We start from the raw sequence: 26,079 nt of genomic DNA, 5'->3' as shown, positions 1-26,079 counted from the left end.
TATATGTATGTGCAGATAGTCACTCAATTGTACATTAAACATAATTTATGAATAAAATAAAAACTATGTAATCTACAAATATTTATTTTAATTTGATTGATATTTCCATATAATATAATTGTGTGATAATTGTCAAAAACTTATTTCTCCTTTAATATTATGGGTATTTGATCAATTTAAATATATCGAAATTTAAAATTTCACAATCTTAGAATGTGTTCATTTGCAGTATTGTTTCCCTCTCATTCACTCCAAAACAACAGACAACATTCCTTAGAACTGTTTTGTTTTATTTTAATCAAAGGTCTAGCCGACTCAAATGTTGTAAAAAAAATGTACAAAACGAACAAACACATAATTAACAAAAGTATGTACATTTTCTTATATACGAGTATGTGGGCATCAATGTTAGCTGTAAAGGCTGCCTACCATATTTGTGGGCATTACTGAAAAATTAGTAGATCGGCTGGATGAGATAGTCAGTGTGATATCGAAAGTTTTTGTAGTAACTCGGATGAAGGTAGAGTGCGTCTGTACTTCGTGTTGGTTGTTTTGTACGCGATCAACGACGTACGTGAAAGTACGCGTAAGCACTTCCGTTCTTTTTGTTTTATGGGTCGATATGACACACACCGCCCTGCTGCTTTCTGATTGAGTTAATATAATTGGCTGGACCTGGACATGATTTTCTTCTTGATTTCCCAGTGATTTATCCTCCATGTGTTTTCTAGGCGTGATTGCTTTCTGTGCTTTTTCCTGCCTATCGGGAGTCAAAGAAACATCACCTAGAACAATCTGGGATGTGCCTGTGTTTTCTAATGCAAATATTGGGCTATCTGGTATTCTACGCTTCAATATTACAACACGAAAGTTCTTTGGGTACATAGTCTGGGATGAATGCGACTGTGGAAGAGGGCTGCCTTTTGCATTTGTGGTTATTTTGACTAGTGATTGCAGTTTATCCAATGGTTTACGGCGAACAAGTACCTTTCGCAAGAAGCGATTTGTAACTTTTTTATTTGTACCAGAATCATCGATAGATAAGCTGGTAAGAGCTTCACGTCTTGCTCTATGACTTCCTTTGAAGGAAATTGAAGGCAGTTTTTGAGGGTTTACCATGCCAGAATATAGGTTTGTGACCTGCGACTGTAGCGGGGATAGCTCAGTGAGGTCCATTAGGCTAAAAAATTAAACGTACTACTATTATCAATCGCAATGGAATCTATTGTTGAGCCCTGAAATATGGGTTGGCTTGAAGATTTCGAGTACCAAAGGTCTACATCACCCACAATGCTCTCAAGTGATGCTGTTCGACCCCTTAGATCATCTCCAAAAGCTTCTGTTGAGCCAACAGGGTATACATCCAACAATGTATCGAGCGTATTTTTATCGAGCTGTAGGTGATCATGTTCGGGTAATACAAATAAATTCACATTTTTACTTTCTTCGGTGTCATACATATCATTGACTTCCTTCTGGCCCAAAGCTACTGTTTGTTTTATTTGTGAATGTGCTTGTCTCTTTTGCAGGGCAGCAGAATGATCGTAGCCATTCTGCACGGTGGACAATACAGTGCTAAATTCACCAGGCCTGCGGCCCGATATGTACAGTGTCACTACGCTAGTGTCCTCTAGCGGAATATCAAATTTATGTTGCTTGCTTCGTTTGTGTCCTTTGCTTGCCTTTCGAGACTTTTTTCGATTAGAATTGCGATTCATGCTCTGCATTTCACTGTTCATTGTCACAATTCCATCGTCAATATCACCCAGTTCATCCACTTGCGTGGCTGCCCGACCAGCATCGTCCAAATCCTGCAAATTTTCACTCAAAAACAATTGCTGTGATTGAGTGTGGAACAAGCCCTGAGACAACGAAAACGGCTCTTGCTGTTGCTGAAGAAGCAACTGCTGCAACAACAAACTGTTTACCTGCGCTACAGGTCCAATTGATTGCACATTTTGAGGAATTATAGGGGTGTTCACTATAGTATCTACGCTGTATTCCGTAGCTGTTATAGTTTGTGCGGTAGTATCGTAGACAGTAGTCAAAATCTTTTTCCCCTGAAATGTCAGCGGGAGAATGGTAGACTTTCCATCGAATATGGTAGTTACATATGTGGAGGTGTGAGTGCGGTACTCAGTCACTGGCTCAATAGAGGTGGACACTATGGCTGGTATCGCGCTCTGTTGCTGTCCAAGCGCTCCAATTAAGGGATTGGCTGGCAAATTAAGATTTCCCAACAGCAACTGCGAAAGCAGTATATTGGCGAGCGGAGCGTTAGCAGATATTTGAGGTTGCACTGTGGATACAACATGCTCTACAGAGTACACAGTAGATGGTAGAATGTGGGAGAAGGATGTCTTTCGACCGCGGATGGTGGTCGGCGTAAAAGTAACTGTTGTTGTTAGAGAATCATGCAAAAGATATCTTGTCAGCTCTGTGACACCTGCATTGTTAATACTGGATTCTTCTCGCGTAAGATATGTCGACTTTTGGCCATTTGGTCCCAAAATCTCCGTGTATTGTTTCAGGCCCAGCACCTCGGTACTGGTCTTCGCAGTCACTATATTCTTATATTCTGTTATTTGGCCATTAATAACAGGTACCGTGACCTCGGCTGGTATAAGGTGGGTAACCGTGATAATCTGACTACCCAGCTCTACTGACTGCAAATCGGGAACATATTCATTTCTGTTTCGGCCACGCACAGATCCTCTTCCTCTATTCAAACTATTTGAGTTTCCATTTCTTGCTCGAGACGTACCTACTAGGCGCCCGTTGTCCGCATTGTTGTTGTTGTTATGACCACTGTAGCTCTTCAGTCTACGACTGGTTCCAGTTCCAGTTCCTATAGTTCGTCTTACAGAGGGACTTCCGGTTGATGGTTGACGTCGAAAGTTTGATGGTGTACCTGAACGCTTGACTCCAGTTGAAGTTGCATCTTTCTCTCTTAGCGTAAACTGGGTGCGTGGGGTAGTTGGCCTTGTTGGACGAATAGTTCGATGATTTGCCACCGCGGTGGAACTTGACTGCGCTTTCTGACTATGCACCTGTTGGCCACGCGTCGAAGGAAACCTTGATCCGAATCGAGAACCTATTTTACCACGGGAAATGGTTGTGGTTTCATTTACATCTTCATTATTCGAAGCGATTGGCACTTCTAGTGAAGACATCTTTGACAAGTTTGGTCGCCGAAATCGAAATCGACTCCTGTTTAAAGTATCTGCTTGCCGTCGTACCCGGGAAAGAGTTTTCCTCTTTTGAGATTTCGAGTTCGAACGCCTGCTACGATTTACCTCGTCTAATGCGTCATCTTCCCCTTCATCATCGGCATCGTCGTCATCATCGTATTCAGAATCATTTTCAGTATCATTTTCGTTTTTCTTCGTTTCTTTTTGAGGTTCATATCTTGGCTGTGTCTGAAAAAGTCCACGTGGCGGAAAGAGGTTGTTTTGTGGCCTGGACCGCGCCTGAAGGCTCGATATTGTTGGTCTCTGAAAACTACGAGTCCGGGGCCTAGCAGTCGTGGTAGTAGTAGTGGTTGTAGATGTTGTCTTTGCTCGGACAGACAATGGGTTTCTTCTAAGTGAAATGGCAGGAGAGCTGTTCACACTTGAACGTGGGACCGGTGTAAACCCACTTGGCCTATTAATAGGTCGACGGAGTCGCAGAAATGGGTTCTGATTGCGTCTTACGCTTTCTTCATCGTCACTTATCTGTACCAATTCGTCAGTGGAATTCTCATCTTCAACACTAATATCTGTACTCAAGTCTTTTAAAACTGTTTTCGTTATCGTGCGCTCACTCGTTGGAGATCCTGATATAGTTGACTTTACTCGAAATTTGGAGTTCCCGCCAAGTATTCCGGAAGCACGAACACCTGGGCTATTAGATTGACGATACGAAGAAGTTATGCCTTGTTTTCTGCTTATTACAATCTGTGTAGTGCGCGAAGAAGACGCAAATCGATTTCTAGGGGGTCCTAATGCTACATTCGACTGGGGGATGCCGCTCAGTTCGCTTAATAGAGAGCTGCTCGATGGCTTTATCGGTCTCCCAAAAGTGCGTCTTGACGACTGAGGTAATCCAAATTCATTTTGATTTATTGGTGCATTTGAAATAACGCCTCGTCTTGAAGAGCTATATCTGGCGGATGTTTTTAGGGCGGGAGTTGCCGTAATGGTAGGTGTTATATCAGACCTTGTTATGATAGTAGCACTACTTGGACTTAACGTTTTCTGTTTTGGAGCGAAAGTAGGCCTATTTCGTGAAGCAAATGGTCTTATAACGGGTGCAAATGTGCGCTTTGATGTTTCAGATGGGTCCAAAGCTGTTGCGCTATTTTTAATATGGGTAGCTCCTTTTATAGTTGCTGCTTCATGCTCGATACTAGAGTCCGCACGGACTTTCGAATTTTCCGTGTGTGAGAGCATAACCGAGACTATTTCAGATGTCGGCAATAGCGCTGCATCTTCAGTAGTTTTCTCAAAGAGAAAGCTGGACGTACTTTCAATAATCTGCGCGTATCGATTGTCTATCACAGTTCCAATTACCTTAGACTGGTATAAAGTAGTTGTGCCGTTCCCGATTCGTGTACCTTCAATTAGCCGCACTAGACCAGTTTTGAACGGCCTGGAGCTAGAAAGGCTTTCATCATTTGATATCATCATAGCCAAACTAGACTTTTTCATTTCATCAATATGCAAACTTGATGTACTACTTGTGAGTTCTATTTCAATTCCCTCGCCGTTAAGCGAAGATGACACTTCTGTTGTAAAATACAATGTGCTTACTTCGTCAGCATCAACAATGTGTTTATAGTCAAACAAAACCAAATCAGATGGTCTGGTTATTATATTATTTAGACTTCCCGTCAAAAACTCGCTTGGCTGGGTCACCTCAGCTGTTTTCAATATAGTATCAGCCATGGATGCGGTAACATCCGTCGGTGTCACCACATTAGTCACGGTTTCCAAACGAGAGTTTGTAATAGTTTTATTGACTTCATAGGATGTGGTATAGTACGTAAATGTGGTGTAATAAGTGGTGAGGTCAGATCGTAAGCTCGGATCAGTCATCCCGGAAGTAACAATAATTTCGGTATCCGTTATCCGATGTTGTTGACTATTATAATCACTTGAATCTGTGGAGCTATAAGATTTGCCTACCGACCTACGTGTTTCGTCCTCAGCAATCGACCCTGGATTTGTCGGTTCAATTACATTTGATAATGTTTCTTCTCTGCTTAGTGTAGTAATTTCACCATCTTTAGCTAACTTAGTCCAATAAGTAAATGTTGTAAAATAGGTAACAGGGAAGGTCGCTTCCTCTACGCTTACAATTTTTGTGGGCTTTAAAGTTTCTGTTGCGACGTTAGTAACTGTCTCAAGACGACTTATAACGTTTGTTTCATCTCCGACATACATAGTTGTGTAAAAGGTAAACGTCGTAAAGCTTGTTTGAAGAAGCACAGTAGCTGATGGTATTATCTCTTCTGTGTTACTTTCCGAACTCACTTGGTCATCCACGAGATCTTTTGGGTTTAAATTTACTTTCTGGTTGCCATGAACGTTACTTGAACGCACATCCATGACTACGGTCACATGTTCTCCCTTTTCGACGCGATCTTCGGATGGCTTAAATTTTAACTGATTTGATGTTTGTAAGTTCTGGGTAGTGTTTTGTGTGTTTAAGTAAGTGTGAGGAGTTTCATTATAGTAATTATTTATTGAATTTTTAGCTATGTAATTTGTTACAACCTCAGTACGCGACGTTACATCAGTGTCATTATCGGCGAATATCGATGTATAATAAGTGTAGGTAGTAAACAATGTGTTTGTATACTTAGAATCATTAAGATATTCAGTTTTCTGTTCATTACTCTTACTTTCATCAACAACTACGTTTGTTTCTTCCCGTTGTTCCCTTTTTGGCTGCAACAGGCTGACAATCTCTTGAGGAATTGTAAACTTGGCAGCTAAAGCTAAAACTTTACTTTCCGTTTGTTGGGACATACTTGCAGTATCCAATCCAATCTCTGCAACCGTCAAGATAGAATCCGTTGGTTTTGTTATCTGATATATTTCAGTACCGGCCGTTGAGGAAATAAGATTGGTTACAATCTCCGTATGGCTTGATACAGTAGTAGAAGCACCTTGAAAGAAGGTCGTCAGGTATGTATAGGTTGTGTACAGAGTCTTATAAATTAAGTCAACCTCATTAGAACCATTATCAGTATCGTAATCATCATCTTCACTGTCATATTCATTATCTGTCGTTAAATCAAAGTCCTCCGTCTCGTGAACTGTGTATTCCTCTGTCTTATTCGATATTTCTGTAGGTATAAGTTCTGTTTGTGCCTCTGTTGTAGCATCTTCTCTAAATACACTCTCAAGTTCCATTTCGGGCTTTTCCAGCTGCTGTACCTGTGAAGCCTGTATGCAATAGTATTTAGTGGTCTGAATAATATCGTATGCCGAGAGCGGGTTTTCATCTCTTGATGGATGTTTTTTCTCGGTGTTTAAAGGCAGAGATCCCAATGACTTTGGCAATTGTGTTAGGAAAACTTGAGATGTTGTTTGATCACAATCTTCTGTAACATTTTGGCTGCTATCGTTTATTGGTAAGGGTGGCAAAGGCTCAGTAAGGGGGCTATCATATAAGTCTTCTGTTAAGTTTTCAGTTGCTTCCGTGCTTGTTGGCCTATCTTCTTTGTCTTCTTTAAATGGCACTGTTGATGCGTCAGCGCCTTCAGAATTGTCACTGTCTTCAGTAACTGTTTCGTAATCGATTTGATCTGTTGATAACAGAATAGAATGTGATTCACCTGTAGGATCTACGAAGTTGGCAAAAGGATCGTCGTCAATATAAACGGTTGTGGCTCCTCCATGTACTTGAATGCTTGATTCATCTACAATTGTATCATCGCTGGGCACTATGGCTGTACTCTGTGCTGTGTTCTCTATATCGGCAATGGGTTCTAATGGATGTACGGTAGGCAGTAGGCCAGAAGACATATGAATTGTTTCTGTTGTAGTAGATTGACTTAACAAAACATGAGCTGACGTAACATTGATAACGTAATTAAGATTTGGCGCCCGGTTTATTTCCGAAGCCGAAAACTGATCTGAATTGTTCTTCTCCTTTATTATATTTGATGAATCTGCGCCGGATCTTGTGTCTAGGCCGACGTTCCATTGAGTAATAGCTGTAGATAAAATAGGAATTTTTTCGAAAACCATTGCATCGGAGACATTGAAGGGCTCGGTTCTTAAAGTTGGCTTCCCTTTAATAGACGTGACGTGGCCATAGTTTTGACTGCTTTGAGTAGTGCTAGGGGAAAAAACAATCACGCTATCACCTACGATCGTTGTAAAATCCGCAAAACCGTAGTATGTCACAGTCGCCAATATTCGTTTGTTTGTTGAAAGAGTTGGTGCTTTCGAAATAAAATGTATTTGATCTGTTTTTGCTCCACTATGTTGTTGTTGTTGATAGTAAGCTTTCGGAGACCGCTCATCATCCATAATGTCTGCAAAAAACTCAGATGAATCTCTATCGGTTTGTTTGATTTCCGCTATTGGCCGGAAAACACTGTGTTCGAAATAATTTTTAACTGTTATGGTTGGCAAATATCCACCAGACAAAAAATTCTGGGCATTCAAATTGTTTGATCTGACATCAGCTTTTTGGTCAGATTGCAATAGGACTGTATTTCTGGATTGCAAAGAATAGGTAGAGAAGTTGTCTAGATACGAGGCGGTCTCCATTGTCCCCACCACTGAGCCTCTTGTATTTTGTACGTTCACAAAGTCTGTGTTTCCTACAAATTCAAGTCGATGATCACCTATATTATCGTCAATGTCCTGCCAGTCAGGGGCATCAGCATTAAATAGATCATTGTGATTCTGCAGAAACGAACGGGTTTGTAAATAATCACCACCACCACCCACCCAACTTGTAACAATAGAAGGAACGACGCGGTCGTTCTCATAGAGAACCCTTGAACTTTTTTTTATATACTGGGCATAGATACGACCATTATGTAATGTAGTACCCAAAACCTGGGTAGCGAACTCTGTTGTAATTCCATCCTGAATAAATGTTCGCGCTGTTGAAGTCAACAGTCCAACCTCTGGACGCACTGTCAAGAACCGTCCATGACTATCCCCCACCCTCCCAGCCCCATTATTCACCAAGAGCACGGTTGTAACATCTAATTGCAAAAATATATAAATATAAATTAAAAGGTCAATAAATTCAAAGTATACATTTTCAGTAAGAGTAAGGAGAAAGGAGTGAGATTACAAAATATTTACATTATAAGGAACATACATTTACAGATGTGCAGATAAGAATTGAAAGGTTAATTAATTAGTTCATATTTCCAGAATGTACAGCCCAAAAAGTTGGTGAAATCATATACATAGAAAGATATAGAGAAAAGTAATAAGAAATGTAAGTACATATTTTTTCATGACATGTATAAGCCTAAGCTATTTAAATTGTGAATTTTTTACTATTCCACAACAGAAAAATACAATCATAAACAGGCATAGGAATATTTTGTAGAGATTCGACAAAGTTATATGTACGAGCAATTCTTTTAGTAACATTGTTTTGAGTACCGGCCCTTGGGCTTTAGAATGCTAGGTACTAAAATTCTTACCTAGTACCGGCAATGTTGGTGTTGGATCCACTGTGTAAGGTTCACCTGAAATTTTAAATTAAGTATGTAATTATTGTATTTAAATCTAAACAACGTATAAGCTAAACGGGTCTTTTGGAGCTCACAAAAGCTCTATCAAGTTGCGGCAACGCGAACATGTTCAAATAAAGCTACAAGTTTTAACTGTTTATTGTATATTTTATGAAGTCCACCGAAATGAATGGAAAAGTAAATACATGCGTATAAATATTTGGGTATGTTTATGTATGTATAATATACATACATACATTGTGTGCATGGCTTTCAAAAATAAATTCCAAATACATACATGCATGTGTATGTACATATATAAAAGGTTTTCAGAGAGAAGAAGAAGAAGTTAAAACTATATATGTATTATTTTTATATGGAATAGAGTAATTTTCTATCAGACTTCCGGTTAACTTGGGTCAACCGAATGAGTAATACAAATGTAAATATGTAGAAATATGTATACATATATTCATTCATACATATACATGTGCATTAGACACTGCGTTCGACGGTAAAAAAAAAGAAAGTGGTAGAAAACTGTACCAGTATGTGGGAAAGGGGCAATGGTGTCAAGCCGACAAATCTCCCTTTTTCCCAAAACTCCCAATCACCAATTTTAATTTAAATCGACTTTCAACAGTGCCACTTGAAACGTTGACGATTGCCATGCACAGATATACTATTTCGCGGGCTTAAGGCCAACAGGTATTTTTGAAGTGAGAGAGTGAATGTGTGCTTACACACATCACATATGGCCATGTGTGTGAGCACACATGCAGCAGGCGAAGACCTGTCTGCACATTTTTTGCACTATACCATCAACAACATCACATCCGCATTTAACTATAAAAGGATGCATTTGCTATCACAATTGGTAGTTTTTAAGCAACAGCGTCTACATCTATTGGTCAAATGCAACTGTACATAATTATATTTTGTCAGAGTCCAACAAAGAGTTTTATGTTCATTTTTTTGGGTCTCTTAAATGTGAAAGCGGTTTAGATATATTACGTTGATGAGCATACTAGTTCACATCTTCTTAACTGTGAAAGCATACATATATATATATATATACAATGTTCAATCTATTTGTATATGACAGTTTAGTATTTGTGTACCCTGCACTCGGTATTGTTTTCGTAAATACATACATATGTACATAGGTACATATCAGAAGAAAATTGATTGATTATCACACACACAAAGCTTTTGCGAAAAAATTAGATTTTTGTCTGACTTACCAACAGTTTGTGCAGCTCCAAAATGGACCATACACAAGAAAAACGTTGCTTTCAAAGTAAGGCTTAATATTTTATCTTTTGATAGGATGGAAAATGCCTGAGATATAGGAAACAGACCATCTTCACGTTGCTTCCAGTACATTTTGCTGTTGCAGTAGGTTTGCGATTTGTCGAAGTTATCCTCGAAATGTCTAATCTTCCGAGTTATACGGGGCTGTAGCATTTTTAACTCCCTTAAAACAGAGCAGACAAGGAAATATCCACAGATAAGTTTAACACAAAGTTGACATTTTTAACTTTATTTCGTAAATTTATACTCCTATATCATTAATGTATTGTTTTTTTTTTAATTGTATAACTATATTTAATACTTCATTTAAATAATTAATTGGTCGCAAGAATTGTTTTTTATAGCACACTGTAACAAGTTATTGAGCTCCGTGTACATACATATGTTATGTGTGTAAACCGCTTACTTTTTCAAAGAACACGCACAACCATTCATGCAAACGAAAGCCAGAGAACTGAATTGAACAGCATAACCACTTCGCTGTTGACTCAAAGCCAACGATGAAGAGCTTGAGCAAGTGGTACGATCGCAGTTGAAAAGGTTGTTTGACCAGTTTATACGATCCAAGCTATAAAAAATCAATTCCCAGCAGCTCCGCAGCTTTTTTTATGAAAGAGCTTGTTCGTCAACTTAGTCTTACTGGCGGTATCGACGAATCATGAGCCACTGAATAGGTAGAAAACATATGTATGTGTGTATGTATAAATGATAAATTGAAGATGCATCTGTTTCGTGGCTCTGGTTCAGAAAGACTATGTTTTACATCTTGGTGATTTGTATAGCTTCTAAATTACACATTATGCCATATTATCTGATGAATAACCAATAAAATCCCATCCTGTTTTCTAATGCAATATATTTTGGAAGTAATAATTTATGCACAAAGTTCATACCCAGTTAATGATTGCCCAAATATTATCTCTTCGTACCAATCTTACCAACGCACATGTATCTGAGAAAAGATCAATCAAAGCTTTTACAAGCAACATTGACCTAGCTACATAACAAATTTGCATTGCCCGTATATCTTGTCATCTCCAAGATATTCTTTAACACTGATACATTGGTGGCTAGATAGATTACGAAAGTACAAAATACGAATGCCAAATTGTGTACAAATACACTATGACATAAGTTCATAACGATTTTATTCAATCAATCGAAGCGTATCTAAGTCCTTTCAATCATCGATTCTAATACTTATAATACAAAAAATATAATGTGCCTTTTTGGCCTAAATCAGAGGTAGTATATATTACCAACTATACATATATATATATATATATAATATATCTATATATATATATATATCGCCAGTGCGCCTTCACAACTTCGAATACAAGAACAAATTCTTCATTTATGAAATAGATATGACAAAAAAGTAGCTTATAAATAATTCCCTACCACTAACACAATTATATATAGTTAACTATAATGTATGTATTCCTATTTTAAATTTTTTATTCAAACACAAGTATTTACAAAGAGGTATGATAAACTAATCAGATTTGTACAATTTCATATGCGAGTGGAGTTAAACGTTACTGTTCTACAGAAGGTTGTTTTATTATATGAACATTATTATCCGGCGAATCAAAAAATCCTAGAAAGGTGTTGTGTTGAATATCAAGGCTTTGCTCAGCGCCCAGGCTAACATATGTAGGATGCCCTCCTTCCCAATCAGTACACTCGTGGGGCTCATATACTTCAGTTATAGGTGGCCAGTTATCATTTTTGGTAGTATTATACTCCAGGCGCATGTGTTCTTGCTTCGATTTAGACCAGCTTTGGTCTCGCTTCACTTGATATTTTTTAAATACTAGGTATTCTACAAGAAAAGACTCAACAAACACATGGATAACAAAAGCTGCAGCTCCGTAAATGAGCATTATATATCGAAAACTCATCACTGGCGGCACGATAAGCTGGAAAAAATTAGCTACCCACTCGCTTGGGTAAACAACCAAATAGACTATGATGCAACAGTTTAAAATAAATGTTAAGCAGAGTGGCCAATTTGACCACAAGGGTTTCCGATAAGGCGCACCCTTTGAAAATACAAAGGCGAGTATAATATACTGGAAACTGGATATTGCAAACATTGTGTAGTTCTCATAGCAGCCGAGGTGATCTTCATCTGATGATTGAAATGGTTTAAACCATGGCTGTTGCTGCAGCTGAAACCAACCTAGACCATCGGGGTAATAGAAAAGGTAAATAATATTTTGAAACCATAGTAATAGTTTGTATTACTCACCAGCTACCTGAAAAACAGTCACTACGACCAGATGCAATAGGAGCGACGCTAATGGCGAGGGAGATATCAGCGAGCTAAGCGGTACCTGTTTTACGAGGTGGCCATCAAACGCTTCAGTTTTACCAAAGAAAAAGGCAAATATTGATATCAAGCCGAGGTCAACATAAAGATACTGCTTGTCTGTTAGATTCGAGTCGATCGAGTACAGAATCATCACAGATATAAACTGTACCAGAGAATATGCTGCCATATATTTAAAAATGCCAACCGATGTGACCAAAGCAGCGCGACCCTCCTTTATAACATTTGGCACAGCCGCAATCGTGGGATTACGCGAAGTGAACGGTGAGGCAATGGACGACTCGGTCTCACTTAACGAAATGCCAGCATGTGCTACCTTCAATGCACCGCAATCATTGGCACCATCACCACACATGGCCACGCAGTAATCCAATTTTTGAAGTTCCATTACCAGTGCTTGCTTTTGATCGGGCGACATACGGGCGTAAATAGCTCCACGCGTTAAAAGGATCGCTAGTTTCTCAGGAAACTGTTCCTTAACAATTTGCCACGTTTTACCATCCATGGCAAATATATAATGATGCCGCCAGTTATCGTCTTGTGTGAGTTCCGTTCCGAGCTCCACGTCAACGTCCATCGCCTCGTTATGGGTCCATGTATCCACGGTCTTTACACTAGCCACGCTATCACTGTTGGGAAAGATGCTTTCGGAATAACTAGTGCTCAATCCATTAGCTAACGAATTTGCAGACATCAACCGATAAAGGGTTGAAGGACAATTACCACCCAAGTTGATATCTTGTGTTACAGTAGTTCCATTGCACTTAGATTTCCAATGAGAAGCACAGTTTTTGCTCCCCAAGTCCAAGGTGTACTGAAGGTTGTATTCCCTATGTTCGGATATGCTTTTCGTAATACCGGGACTAGTATTACTACTATGCGCATGTGTATTTGTAAGAGAAACCACATCAACTGGATCGGCGTGCACTGTTATTACCGCCTGCTCAGGAGACACTATGCCACAATCCCGTGCAACGCTTGTGGCAGTTAAAATATTGTCTCCAGTCACCATTATCGTTCTTATCTTGGCTGCGTTTAGTGCATGTATTACCGTTGTGGTATCGGGCTTGAGTCGGTTCTCTAGGATAACAAAGCCAAGAAACTCTAGATTAAGTTCAACTTCCTCACGGGAATATCGCTGAACTTTTGTATAATTAATCTTTGGAGCGAGAGCCTTGAATGCCAAGGCTATAATTCGATAGCCCTTTTTGGCGAACGTCGACAACTGTTGAGAATAGTTATCTGGTAAGCTCTGAGGTCTGCACAGCTGCTGTAACGTTTCCGGAGACCCTTTACAGTATACATTGAATCCTTGCGCACTAAGACAACGAGTGATGACCGACATTCTTTGAAGACTTGAGGTAAATGGGAATTCTCGAACAATCCCATGATCAAAGCTTTTCTGAGTCTGTGACAGACCAACATTAGCCAATAGATCTTCCACTGATGACTGCCGTCGATTTCCTGGTTCAGTTTGTGACGAAGTATTAGAGGAGAAGTCTTTTGGTTGTCGTAGTATGGTTGGATAAATTAGCCCATATTTCTCGTTATCCGGTATATTTGATGAGTCCTCAAGTATCCACCCCGTTGACTGGAACATTTTAAGATCCAGTGGGTCGCCCATCAACGTACCATTAAGTACAGTAATCGAGTGACACGTTACCATGCTAAAAAGAAAGTGATCATAAGGCAGACGATTCACGTTCTTTAATGGTATTTGAAATTGGTTAGTGGACGATTTAGGGACCACACCCCACATATCCAGCCCATCCTCCGTTAAGGTACCAGTCTGAAAGGAGAAAACCAGAAAGAAGAAGAGGAAGAGTAGTATAGATAAGATGATTGTTATTGGAAAGGTCACCCTTATTCAGAACATGATTGTAGGGTATGTGAAGACATAAGATATGAATAGTTGAATGTTTCATTAAATGTCACACCTTATCAAAGCAACAGCAATTAATGCTACCTGCCACGTTAATCGACCGTGGAGAGATACAAAAGATGTCGTTGGCCTTCAAGCGTTTCTGTGCATAAAAGCGACCAACAGTCATTGCAGCTGGGAGAGCGGGAGGTACAACTATAGTAATTAGGTCCAGAGATTCAACAGCTATTTTTACCGGATCCGTTCCCCGCAATATCTGAAAATATATTAAACATTACTTGGAAATAATACAATTATACAAGAACAGTTATATTTTGTATACCATAATAACTGTACCTTTGTTATTAGTGTGTAAATAAATCCAACACAAGCAATTAATGCCAAAAACTGAATAAATTTATATGAATCTTGTTCAAATTTATAGTCCACGGGTGGCGGATAAAGAATGGACCGTATTAGTTCTCCTTTTGCTGTTATGTTACCGGTGTTAATCACGAAAGCCAATACTTTTTTAGATCCAATATACCGCGTCTGAATAACCTTTGTTCCACAAAAAAGTATATGTCTGGCATGTTCTTTCTTGTCAAAAATCATATCACGCTTTGGAGGCAAAGGCGTTTTAGTTACCGGCACACTCTCGCCCGTAAGCATCGATTCATCTAGAATACAGTTGCCAGATAATAATACTGCATCACACTGCATTGTACATCCTGATGAAGGTATTTCAATTATATCACCCGGTACAAGAGTTTGGGTTGGAAACTCTTTGGAAACACCCTTTGCGTCCAAAACTAAAGCATTCCCAGTGTTGTGCACCGTTTTTTTAAGTACATCTTGATTCTAGGAGACAGGATTCACAGGAATTTAAAACTTGTCGTAATTAAATAAGAAAAAAAGTAAATCTTACAGATTGTCAGTGCAAAATGTATAATCTAGTGGTACGATTTGTTTTTTTTTATTTATTTATTTTTAGTTATGTACTTTTTCTACTGCTAGGGATATCTATCGCCACGGAATTTCTGCGTCTGCAATAAGATTTCCATATATTTTTTATTTCTCTAATATTAAAAATTAGGTATTTGTTAATTTTTAAAAACTCATAATTATCAATTCACGGGTCAATTGTTGCGAGCAATATTGAACTACAATATGCTTTCAGCAGCGATCCAACTGTTTTCACGAACAGACGGACATTACATCTACACATTTACATAATTGTTATGAAAATGTACATACAATACATATATTTATTGTACACTCTGTGCTAATTAGAATACAATACTCTTTTTTTTTAATTATATGACCGACTCACTTACCTTTTTTGTTTGCAAAATTGACATGGTTATTCCAAAGATAGACATTAAGAGGATAACACAAGCATAATAGTAGTAGTCGTAGGTAAACCACAAGACAACCGAGAATATTTGAAACACATAGAAGGGGTTAAGCACCTCCAGAAAGAGTAGTGTTTTAACATCTCGCAATGGAACAGTTATCTCATTTTCACCAAAAACTATGCGCCTGGATAGCTGCTCATGCACTGTTAAGCCACGTTGCTGGTGGTAGTAAGAACAAGGCACATTAAGATCGAGGCCATTCACTTTATTAAAGCAATTTAGTGTGCTGTCCCACGCATATACCAATTGCTTGCAACGGAATATCCGAAGTGACGAACAATCTGGATAAATAGAATTAAAGAACTTTTATTCGATATCCTTTGAATGAACTATAAATTTAAATACGAAACATGTAGGGGTATTTTTATTTTCATAAGCCAATGCAAGTATGTACATATATGCATTTTTGATTGTAATAATTCTGTACCATACCACATACTTTTGAACTGGGCTGATGTAAAATGCACTGAGATTTGCAAATTATTATCGTCGACTTCAGTAATTCTTGGATATCCCTTTAGTAATAACGATCTGTAATTAAAGAATATTGAATGAAGAAATTTTAGCAAACAGCATTGACAGTCACTCAAGAAATGCCAAACAAATTTGGCCTTAACTTACTTCAGATGATTTATATTTAAAACGCGAACGCTCTTCACGTGGTACAGCTTATGCTTGCCCTGATAGTCTTCTACTATCAACACCTGATCTGCCTCATCTAGAGGGCACTGATGACATGTAGCGAACAAGTACCAATGGCGCCACCAGTGCATCACGAGTCGTAGTAGGCCTCCAGTTAGAACAATGCAGAGCCAGCAGAGAATACTGCGCACATAACAGCGTCGATATCCGGTTATGTTCATCTGGTCCTCCTGATCTTGATTTAATAGACCATTCAATAATTTCGGTTCTAAGAAACAAAAAAAAAAAATGCTTAACGCCGGAATAGCTAGCTAAGTTTTAAATGGTTTCCATTGCCCCGTTTTGACGTCAGTGCACCTTTTTTTCTTTGTTATGTTCCATACCTCTCAACACGTTGCAGCTCATCGTCAGTTTTGCCAATAACGTGACAACAACAATAACAACAGCCAAGAATTTGAATTTGATTTCAGCGTCTGCAATAACCCATAACTCTGATCTATTCTGATCGATTCTTGTGAAACATAACTTCCAGCGATCTAGCTATTCAAATTAAGTGACTCGTTACCGATTCATCAAGACATATGCATGTACATACATATATGTAGCTCCACAAGGTTATGTACAATAAAATGTACATATGTATGTACATGTGCACATGAGTATGTACATACATACACATGTATAAGTTATAAGAAACCTCGTGTCTCGGCTTCTGAAGGGTGTTTCTGTTTTAGCGCATACAGATGCACGTAAATGTGATAAGGTCACATATAACAGCTGATTATTTTAAAATTGTATTTCGGCTTAACACCGGAAAAATTTGTGTATACAAATGCAAATTTAACACGAAAATTATCCAATATTAATGACGCTAATATTAAAAGAAATTGATATATTCACTTTGCGATTGGTCAAATAGGTAAAGCAACTCGAAGCAAGGAACGATCAAGACTGTAACAATTAGCTGGTTAGCTACGAGAGGTAAAGGCGACACGCGTAGTCGAAAAGTGAACAGCCAATATGTAGATAAAAACAAAATGATAAGAAGCACGAATGTCTCGATTGCTATGGTTTGTTTGCCAAGAGAGTACGAGTCCGCCTGGCTTGTGGGCTTTACCGATTCGTTTATTAGTTTATAGAGCTTTAATTATACATATGTATGTATGTATGAGTAAGTAGATTTTCACAGACGTAGGATTGTTTTCGTGACACTGCTCAATAGCTTTGAGAGTAAAACAGCGCAATTATGAGCAATTTGAGTGCCAAACATAAAACCGTAAACTTACACAGATGTACAAAGTGTGTGCATTTTATGTAATCTCTTGAAGGATAGGATTCTTTCACTCCTTTCATATAATTTAATTTATATTTATTCTCAATATTATACGTTTTGTACTTCGATACCCTTATTCCTGACTTGCAATTACAACATACACATATACCTCGATAAGCATGTTTGCATGGCATTGACAAACACTCGAGCGAATACCGTTTGAACAAATTTAGCAGCGTACAGACTTACATACATACATACAAACTTATATATGTACATACCTATGTATGCGGAAATCACCATTTGACGCTAAGACATATAATTACACTATTTTTTACATTGTTTCTTCATTTGAATGTGTAAGTGCAGCCTCATTCCTTGGAGGCACAAGCTTCTTGAGACACATCATCATCAAATTTACATATATGTATGTAAAAACATTTTCCAGCTAAACCTGCTGTACACTTATCTACATACATACATGCAGTGTTGTATGTTAATTTGAAATTTACATTTTGGAGCTAATTTACGTTCGTTTCCATGCTTTTTTCCAAGTATATATTCACATTTAATAAATGGAAACTGAGCACCTGATATTTGATGAATTTATATATGTATGCATATGAAAACCGTTAAAAGGGTGATATACCTCAAATACATAAACATACCGTTAGCCAAGACGGGTAACATTTTTAGAGATTTTTTAAATGTGAATGGTGCATGGTGTGAAACATTTTAGGTTAATTTGATTAAATTGAAGTGTTTTGGACGTTTAAAACCAGGTACAAAACTGTGCACAAAGTGGATGTATGTAACGCACAGAAGGAAACGTTTCCGACCCCATAAAGTATATATATTTTTGATCAGCATCAATAGCCGAGTAGATAGAGCCATGTCTGTCTGTCCATCTTGTTTGTCGAATAGTTCTCAGAGACTCTAAGAGCTAGAGCCACAAAATTTTGCATCCAGAATTCTGTATGCCCACACTGCTACAAGTGTATTTAAAAAATGAGCCCCGCCCCTTCCGCCCCCGCCAAAGGGCGAAAACCTTCAAGAGCTACAATGTTGAAGATAAAAAAAACTCAAAAACGCCATTCCGTAGGGAATGACCATATCTACCAGATTACCAAATGGGGATCCGATTGGATATAGCCACAATAACGAAATTAATTTCCAGTGGCTAAATTTTCTAACTAACATTCTCTCATTCACACTCTTCTTCTGCTTCACTCGGCCCCTGCCTCTGCCCTCCCCCTGCCGATGACTCTTCCGACTTTTAACCCACCCCGTCTCGCAGCTTATATTTGTTTTTTTTTTTATTCGTGCGATCGCTGCCTGTGCCTCCGCCGCGAGTCTGCAGTGTGTGGGTCTAGGGAAGGGCGGCGAGATTACGGAGCGTCTTGGTTTGAGAGTGTTGTAGATGTAGATGACAGATGAAGAAAAAGTTTGTTGCTATAGAACATACATGTAATATGTGAATACGATAGAGAAAGAGGAAGAACATGCATTTAATAGGTGAATATCGAAATTGAAAAGAAGAAGAGATTAAATTGATTTGAATTGCGACTTGGTCGAACCAGCAGCACTTGGCTTTTTATTTCGAGATTTTGATTCCGAACTGGTTGCGAGGAGTTGCGGAAAGAGTGGCCAAAAGCTAATTTTTAAAAGTTAAAACTAAGATTGTATTAGAAAAAGAGTGACCATCAAATTTGCGTACCAGAAATATTCATAGATGGCGCCACTTTCGAAAAATCTGCTGTGAAACCTAGCGGTTATTATTGCACAGAATGTGCAGGGAAAAAGTACCAATTTTATTGCTGTTTTAAATATCTCATAAATTGGAAAATACGATTAACTGATCCAATTTTTTTGATGCATTTTATTTAGTAGTCTTTTTACTACGTATTATGTAATGTGAACAATATCTAGTGTCTTTTACATCTAGATGTAGTCCTGAGTGCCGGGTATAAAAGTTGTGACGCGTCAGAAGCGTCTCACACGTCCCTTCTCGTTTTTGTATTGTTTTTATACCCGGTACTCGACGAGTAAATAAGGTATATTGTATTTGTGGGAAATACCGAATGTTTGTAACGTACAGGGGGATGTAGGGAATGACCACATCTATCAGATCAACGAATTGGGATCCGATTGGATCATTATTATAGCCAGAAGAGAAGTCTGGATGTAGAACTTGGTTGCCCTATCTCTTATGGTTTCTGAGTACTAGGACGGACAGACTGAAATGGCTTAATCGACTCGGCTATTGATGCTGATCAAGAATATATATGCTTTATGGGGTTTATCTTTATCTCTTTATCATTATCTAGAAATTAATTTGCACTTTTTTTTTGTACATTCTCTCATTCACACTCTAATACTTATTAAGTTACGTTTCACTGTGTTAATTAGTTGAAAGACTTAGAGAGTAATACTTATATGTAAATATCAACAATAAAAAAACAACCGAACAGTACGGAATGCTTCAATACCGGAAGTTAGCATTTGTCCTCATAAGACATGTGTGACATGTGCATTTTGGTGTACATACCATCCACAAGTCGGTGAGAATCCATCGTATCAAATTCCTCAACGCCTGGGTCAAATGACGTCTCGTTCTTTTTGTTGCCTGTGAGCAGTTCCCTCTGATCCCGATCGGCCTGACTTCGCTGAAGGACGGAAACTAACTTTGTTGGCGTGTTAAGGCAGCTATGAACTACGGTATTGTTATTATCCACGGAATTGATTTCATTGTCATGTATATGTTCTCTTTGTTCCCTTTTCTGAGGCTGCAAGAATGCTGCTTCCACATTTTGCAGTTGTGTGGGTGAGTGCCACCAATTAAGCTTTAAGCGATTGTTTTTGGTGGCAATTCGTGAAAAGGGATAGTATTCCTCTGGGGCCAGATCTCCCGAGTTTACAGTGGCGTTTGACAAAGATTGCAGCTGCAGGATCTCTGGACGAAGAGCTGCATTGTCTGCGTCTTCACTTTGGCTAGCAGACATGTTCTAAACGAGGAAAGAACTCGGTAAATCAGAGCCTCATTAACAATTTGCAGATAATAAAGTAGGTTTATATGTTCGGGTTGTCTATTATGCAGGAAGCAGGGCAGACCATTCCTTAAGAGCTTGTGGAAATTTTCGTTGCTGTAATGTCAGCTGCGAAACGTTTGCACTTTACAATCATTAATTGCGATGCAACATGAAATCCTAGGGAAGTTGACTGATATCATTTTCGTTTTCCTTTAAACTGGCCACCGGGAAACGAAAGGATGGACGTTGATGCTGGATCGCCAATTATTTAGGCCTGAGGAAGCTCTGAAAATTTGAATTGCGATTTCTGCGATATACTTTTCAGATAGCCAACTGAAAATGTTATCTATGTAAACATGTGAGCCTAGGAGGGGTGTAAGCTGCAAGGCTGTTAACCCAAATGCTCTTTAATCATCCAAAGTTTGAGAGGGCACTGGATAACCGATATTGTTTTGAGATCTCGTAGGCTCCTCCGCTCCCAACGCGCTTTTCGAAAAAGAACTGTTTGACGTAATCCTTCTGCAAAATATCCAAGCTTATCCTTATCCGGCTGGGTAGGACGCTGACGACAGTCCACCAGTTAACCGACTTTGACACCGCTGACGGACCGTAGCACCGTTTGAGCAGCTTTCTCTTTGATACCCAATATGTCTCCTGCTGCTTCTTTATATCACCTTTAACTGAATTCATTACGATATCAAAATCACAGGGATAAGCGTATTGTGTTGACTGTCCCAAGCAGCTTAAAATGCACAATATTGGAATCAAGGATTGTGTTTCGTCGAGACTTTAGTGCATCCGTTAGCACAACCTTATAAAAGTTATCAATCGTTTCGACATGTAGTAACAATTGTACGGTTATATTTTATAAATGATTTTGAATGCTCACAGGCCACTTTGGGAAAATGATATTTTTGCGGTCAGTTTTTTGTTATTGTGCGACTTTATTAGCGGCTTGGGTTGACCATCTAATAGACAATTGATTATACAGTTTAAACTCATTTCTCGTCGAACAGCGTTCAATACCATATTCATAACGAAGCATGCAAAAGCACGCCTATGTGGGTATACATCTAGGTCGACTTAAAATGTTGTCTTTGGATGTTTTTGGGAGATGAACCATCAACATATCTGTAAAGAAAATATAAAAAAAAGTTGAAAAATGTTTTTTTTTTTGTTATTTAAACAATTTGTACTAAAATAAATCCCAAGTTAAAATCAACATATGTAGATATATGTATAGCCAGAACAGCAAGGCTGCAATTTTAATGTGATGATTAAATCGAACATTTGCGGTACCTTCTAATTGAACTCAAACTTTCACCTTTGAGGGAAAGTTTCTTTCTGTGACAAAATAATAATAAAGCAATTTTCAAATAATTGCCCAACTCACATTTTTAACTTTAAGGAAACTTTAAGCACAATTTTAGAAAGGTGAGACTCTTAAAAATCTGGGAACAACAAAACAATCATTTTTATTTGTAAGGCTTTTAATATATTTAAAGAACTAGAACTAGAACTAAACATTTAATAGCACCACTTTTGAAAAAAAATTCAAAATAAAAGGAATCTGACAAAAGATTATACAACAAGGCTGCATCTGAGCTTAGACAACTGCTGTCGAACTTACGCAATGAATCCCTGCTGCGTATCTGAGAAACTTAGACCCAGATTCCTGCAACAATGAATACAACCTATGGAGGGCGGAGACTGAATACCTAAAGAAACCAGCTAAAAGAAACATAATATTCGCAAAAGCAACTGTCGGTCTAAAGTATTTGCACAACATCTGCATTCTGTGTTTCAGCCAAACGATATAAATTCTCTTCACCCTATATACGGCCGTTTTAGCCACAAGCACATCTATAAATGAAGCTTTCAACCTTCCTGCAGTGTGGGCTTAGCCTAATTGAAGACTGGTTCCTTCAATGGAAATATGAAGAAATATGAAGAAGTTGTGACAGAAATCAAATGATTCAACAATAAACGAGAAGGGACATGTGAGACGCTTTTCACGCGTTACAACTTTTATACCCGGCACTCAGGACTACATCTAGATGTAGAAGACATCGCCAACAACTAGATATCGTTCACATTACAGAACACGTAGTAAAAAGCCTACTAAATAAAATGCATCAAACAAATTGGATCAGTTAATATTTTCCAATTTATGAGATATTTAAAAGAGCAATAAAATGGTACATTCTTGGACCGATAGGTTTCACAGCAAATTTTTCGAAAATGGCGCCATCTAGCGTTAAAAACCGAGTCTTGGTTAAAAGTCGGAAGAGTCATCGGCAGGGGGAGGGAAGAGGCAGGGGCCGAGTGAAGCAGAAGCAGAGTGTGAATGAGAGAATGTAAAAGGAGCATAAAAGCTGCAGGACTGGGTGGGTTTAGCCACTGGAAATTAATTTCTCCATTGTGGCTATAATAATGATCCAATCGGATCCCAATTTGGTGTTCTGATAGATATGGCCATTCCTTACGGAATGTTTAGTTTTCTTTTATCTTCAAAATTGTAGATGTACGAGGCTTTCGCACTTTTGCGGGGGCGGAAGGGGGCGGGGATAATTTTTTTAATACAGTGGTTTTAGTGTGAGCATACAGCAGTCCGGAGCCAAAATTTGTTGGCTCTAGCTCTTATGTCATTGAGTTTATTTAAAACCATTGGTTTGCTCTTGTCTGACGAGTCTAGGTGCAGACGGGCTGTGACCTTGGACAAGAAGTCAGAGTATGCCTGGTAGGGTGTTGAGCACAGAGGCATCTCCTTCCACAAGTCTGGAGTGAGGTAAGCGTAGGTCTTGGTAGTACTCAGAGACTTTAAAAGCTAGAGCCACCAGAGTGTGTTGGTGCGAGAAGTGTTGTAGATGTAGATGACAGATTAAGAAAATATGTACAATTTGACAAAAACCACTAAGGTACAGATGTAGTACTGAGTGCCGGGTATAAAAGTTGTGACGTGTAAGAAGCGTCTCACACGTCCCTTCTCGTTTGAATATTCAGATCAGATATACGAAATCTCGGTCTAAAATAATTATTGGACAAAAATTTAATTCTTCAAATTACACTAGTCGGCAGGATTTGGCCGCTTCGATCCAGACCAATTCTTCCAACTTCTTCTGAAAGATAGTTGGCTTAGAAATGGTTTGATAATGATTTTTTTTCTGTCAGAACTTTTCTTTAAAGAATTTTTAAAATCTGGTATTTTTTAAACGCTTTTTTAGAGGAAGCGCTTTTTTTTCACACAACTTAGGTATAAGCCTTAATTCTTTTATATATATAGTCCGTTTGGTTCCAAGCGGAAAAATTCTCGATTTTGTCTAGTAGTTTGATTAAACACGAGACGCTTTATTAATACTTTAATAAGATTTTAAAGTTTGCAAAATTCACGACATCTGCAAGTGTATCTATCAAAAGCTTAGTCCCCGAATCTATACTTACTTCTGCAGAAGGCAGTACTCATTTTTAAAATGCACTTTAGTAAATTAATTGCGATCGACCAATCAACATCTCGAAAGTGCGAGATAGCTTTGTTTTTTGTTAAGCCTAATTATGAGTCACGGGGAGTCAAGATTTGAAGGCGATTATTTTGCTGTAGAAGAGAGCCTAATATTCCATAGGTGATCTTTAACATAAACTCATTTATCTCACTTGTTTAATCTGGTGATCTAACATTTTTTTATAGCCGGTATTCGAAGGTTAAATAGGGTATATGTTATTTGTGGTCAAAAATGTAACAGACAGGAGGAAACATATGTATGCATCTATGTATGTTATGTATTTGTATTATGTACATATGTTATTTGAATACATATATTGATCAGCATCAATAGCCGAGTAGATATGGCCATGCCTGTCAGTCCAGAGACTCAAAGAGCTGGACACCAAATTGTTTGTGGATGCTCATGTAATAACACACTGAATCAAGTTTGTTTCAAAATGTAGCCACGCCCAGTTCACCCGTCACAAAGGGCGAAAATCTGCTGTATCCACAATTTTCCAGATAAGAGAAAAATGCGATTCCGTAGGGAATAGCCATACCTATCAGATCACCGAACAGTGTGTAACAGTGTGATAGTACAGCAGACTGGATGCAAAATATCGTGGCTGCAGCTCTTATGGTCTCTTAATACTAGGCGCTCATCCGTAGGGATGGACGGACAGACAGACTCAGCTATGTATATCGACTAGGCTATTGATGTCCATTAAGAATATATGTGTGTATGTATCTACATATATACCATATGCGTTTCCTTCTGCGCGTTACGCACTTTGCTCCACAACAAATAAAATATACCCTGTTTACTATTCGAGTACCGGGTATAAAAAGTTGCTGTAATTGAATATAAGTCGAGGGCAAAATAAATGTTCTACCCTCGCGCATTATGGCAAAAATATGCGTTTGTGGTAAACGACTATTTATCTACATATTTAGCAAGAATTTTAGTGAATTTGTATCCTATAAAAAATGTCAGAAGAATGTATAAAGATAGATTATCTGCAAAGCAAAAATTGGCAATAGCAATAACAAGATCTCTATATCGTTGTTTCATTCTTAAAACAGTCATAGTATCTACAGTACTTACCCCTAAAAATATTAACGTATATACATATGTACAAATACACATGAGAATATATTATTATTCTCCATATGAATCTGTATATGTGCATATGATTCATGCAGGAAAATTCAATCTTACTTAACGCTTATGTTAATGACTAAAAATATATCAGGAACATTTCTGTTAACATACATTTATGCATGAATGAAGATGTATGTATGTATGTACATACATCACTGTAGCTGCGTTAAAATTCACAGATGGTAATTATGTGCTGTCATATGCTTTTGAGTACAAATATTGCTGATATTTCACATTAAGTCGATGAACAATGTACATATTTTGCAGTCAGAACTGTATCAAGAGTATAATAGGTTCACTTTCACTTATAATATTTATAATTTTAAAGATTTTTTTTCATCACACGCGGTTCTGATTATGGTTAATATAATAGGCAGTGTGGCTAACACTCAGAAATATACCTCAAAATTCTCAAAATATACTATAAATATACCGAGAAAAAAAAGAACTTAGCCAAATGAACCCCTTCTAATTAAGTAGGAGAACAGCTTGAGTGAGCCGTGGGATATAACATTGTTAAGAGTATATTTTTCTATGCTCTCCACATATAATAATGTATTACACGATATTTTTAACCGAACCAAACTGGGTACACTGTTTTGTGTTTGTTTACAAAATGAAACCTGTTATATATATTCAAATTTTGAATGAAATCAGGAGGAGTGTGTTATTTCAGAGTGGATATGGAGCTTGGAGAACAACAATGCATGTAGAAAGCACCGCATAAATAGATAAGTCCCTTCTGTTGGACAGAAATGCAATTAAAATGTGTTTTATCTCCTTATAAATTGATCAAATAAGTACCGAGTTTAATTTCATAAATTGTAGTATCCATTTAATCAGGTTTCGTTTGACTGCATTAA

General features: G+C 38.1%; 2 protein-coding genes and 1 long non-coding RNA gene across 6 annotated transcripts; 1 reads left to right on the top strand and 2 right to left on the bottom strand.

The window, feature by feature from the left end:
• Window positions 1-121: 121 nt before the first annotated feature.
• Window positions 122-11,086, bottom strand: LOC117590644. 2 transcript variants are annotated; one of them, XM_034283485.1, is made up of 4 exons: window positions 10,419-11,086; window positions 9,943-10,175; window positions 8,669-8,713; window positions 122-8,215 (listed from the first exon to the last, which is right to left on the bottom strand). In XM_034283485.1, the coding sequence occupies exons 1-4, from the start codon at window positions 10,445-10,447 to the stop codon at window positions 1,176-1,178; spliced, it is 7,347 nt and encodes a 2,448-aa protein (XP_034139376.1). In that variant the 5' UTR covers window positions 10,448-11,086; the 3' UTR covers window positions 122-1,175. The 2 variants fall into 2 exon arrangements, with proteins under 2 accessions (XP_034139376.1, XP_034139377.1); XM_034283486.1 differs by having other exon boundaries at window positions 123-8,215; window positions 10,393-11,086.
• LOC117590649 lies at window positions 8,249-8,856 on the top strand. The gene is made up of 2 exons (XR_004574318.1): window positions 8,249-8,457; window positions 8,533-8,856. It is a non-coding gene; the product is annotated as an uncharacterized LOC117590649 (long non-coding RNA).
• A 57-nt stretch (window positions 11,087-11,143) lies between the features above and the next one.
• LOC117590646 (probable cation-transporting ATPase 13A3) lies at window positions 11,144-25,569 on the bottom strand. Of its 3 annotated transcripts, XM_034283488.1 has the most exons (9): window positions 25,328-25,569; window positions 20,093-21,704; window positions 16,251-16,539; window positions 16,069-16,160; window positions 15,549-15,910; window positions 14,569-15,072; window positions 14,288-14,488; window positions 12,270-14,139; window positions 11,144-12,200 (listed from the first exon to the last, which is right to left on the bottom strand). In XM_034283488.1, exons 2-9 carry the CDS (start codon window positions 20,544-20,546, stop codon window positions 11,554-11,556), a joined length of 4,419 nt encoding a protein of 1,472 aa, XP_034139379.1. In that variant the 5' UTR covers window positions 20,547-21,704; window positions 25,328-25,569; the 3' UTR covers window positions 11,144-11,553. The 3 variants fall into 3 exon arrangements, with proteins under 3 accessions (XP_034139379.1, XP_034139380.1, XP_034139381.1); XM_034283489.1 differs by lacking the exons at window positions 20,093-21,704; window positions 25,328-25,569 and adding an exon at window positions 16,655-17,112; XM_034283490.1 differs by lacking the exons at window positions 11,144-12,200; window positions 12,270-14,139; window positions 14,288-14,488; window positions 25,328-25,569 and having other exon boundaries at window positions 14,910-15,074; window positions 15,550-15,910.
• Window positions 25,570-26,079: the final 510 nt, after the last annotated feature.

This window comes from Drosophila guanche, unplaced genomic scaffold, assembly GCF_900245975.1.
Source record: "Drosophila guanche unplaced genomic scaffold, DGUA_6, whole genome shotgun sequence".
NCBI classification, from domain to species: domain Eukaryota; kingdom Metazoa; phylum Arthropoda; class Insecta; order Diptera; family Drosophilidae; genus Drosophila; species Drosophila guanche.
This window is presented reverse-complemented; position numbering and strand designations above follow the sequence as displayed.

Excerpts from the sequence above, each read along its gene's own strand:
- LOC117590644 (XM_034283485.1), bottom strand. The coding sequence starts at position 10,447 with ATGAATGGTTGTGCGTGTTCTTTGAAAAA. Across the intron at positions 8,714-9,942 it reads TGGAGCTGCACAAACTGTTG|GTGAACCTTACACAGTGGAT; the intron begins GTAAGTCAGACA and ends TTAAAATTTCAG. Across the intron at positions 8,216-8,668 it reads ACCAACATTGCCGGTACTAG|ATGTTACAACCGTGCTCTTG; the intron begins GTAAGAATTTTA and ends TTTTGCAATTAG.
- LOC117590646 (XM_034283488.1), bottom strand. The coding sequence starts at position 20,546 with ATGTCTGCTAGCCAAAGTGAAGACGCAGACAATGCAGCTCTTCGTCCA. Across the intron at positions 14,140-14,287 it reads ATTGCTGTTGCTTTGATAAG|ACTGGTACCTTAACGGAGGA; the intron begins GTGTGACATTTA and ends TTCTCCTTTCAG. Across the intron at positions 12,201-12,269 it reads GACTGTTTTTCAGGTAGCTG|GTTGGTTTCAGCTGCAGCAA; the intron begins GTGAGTAATACA and ends CCGATGGTCTAG.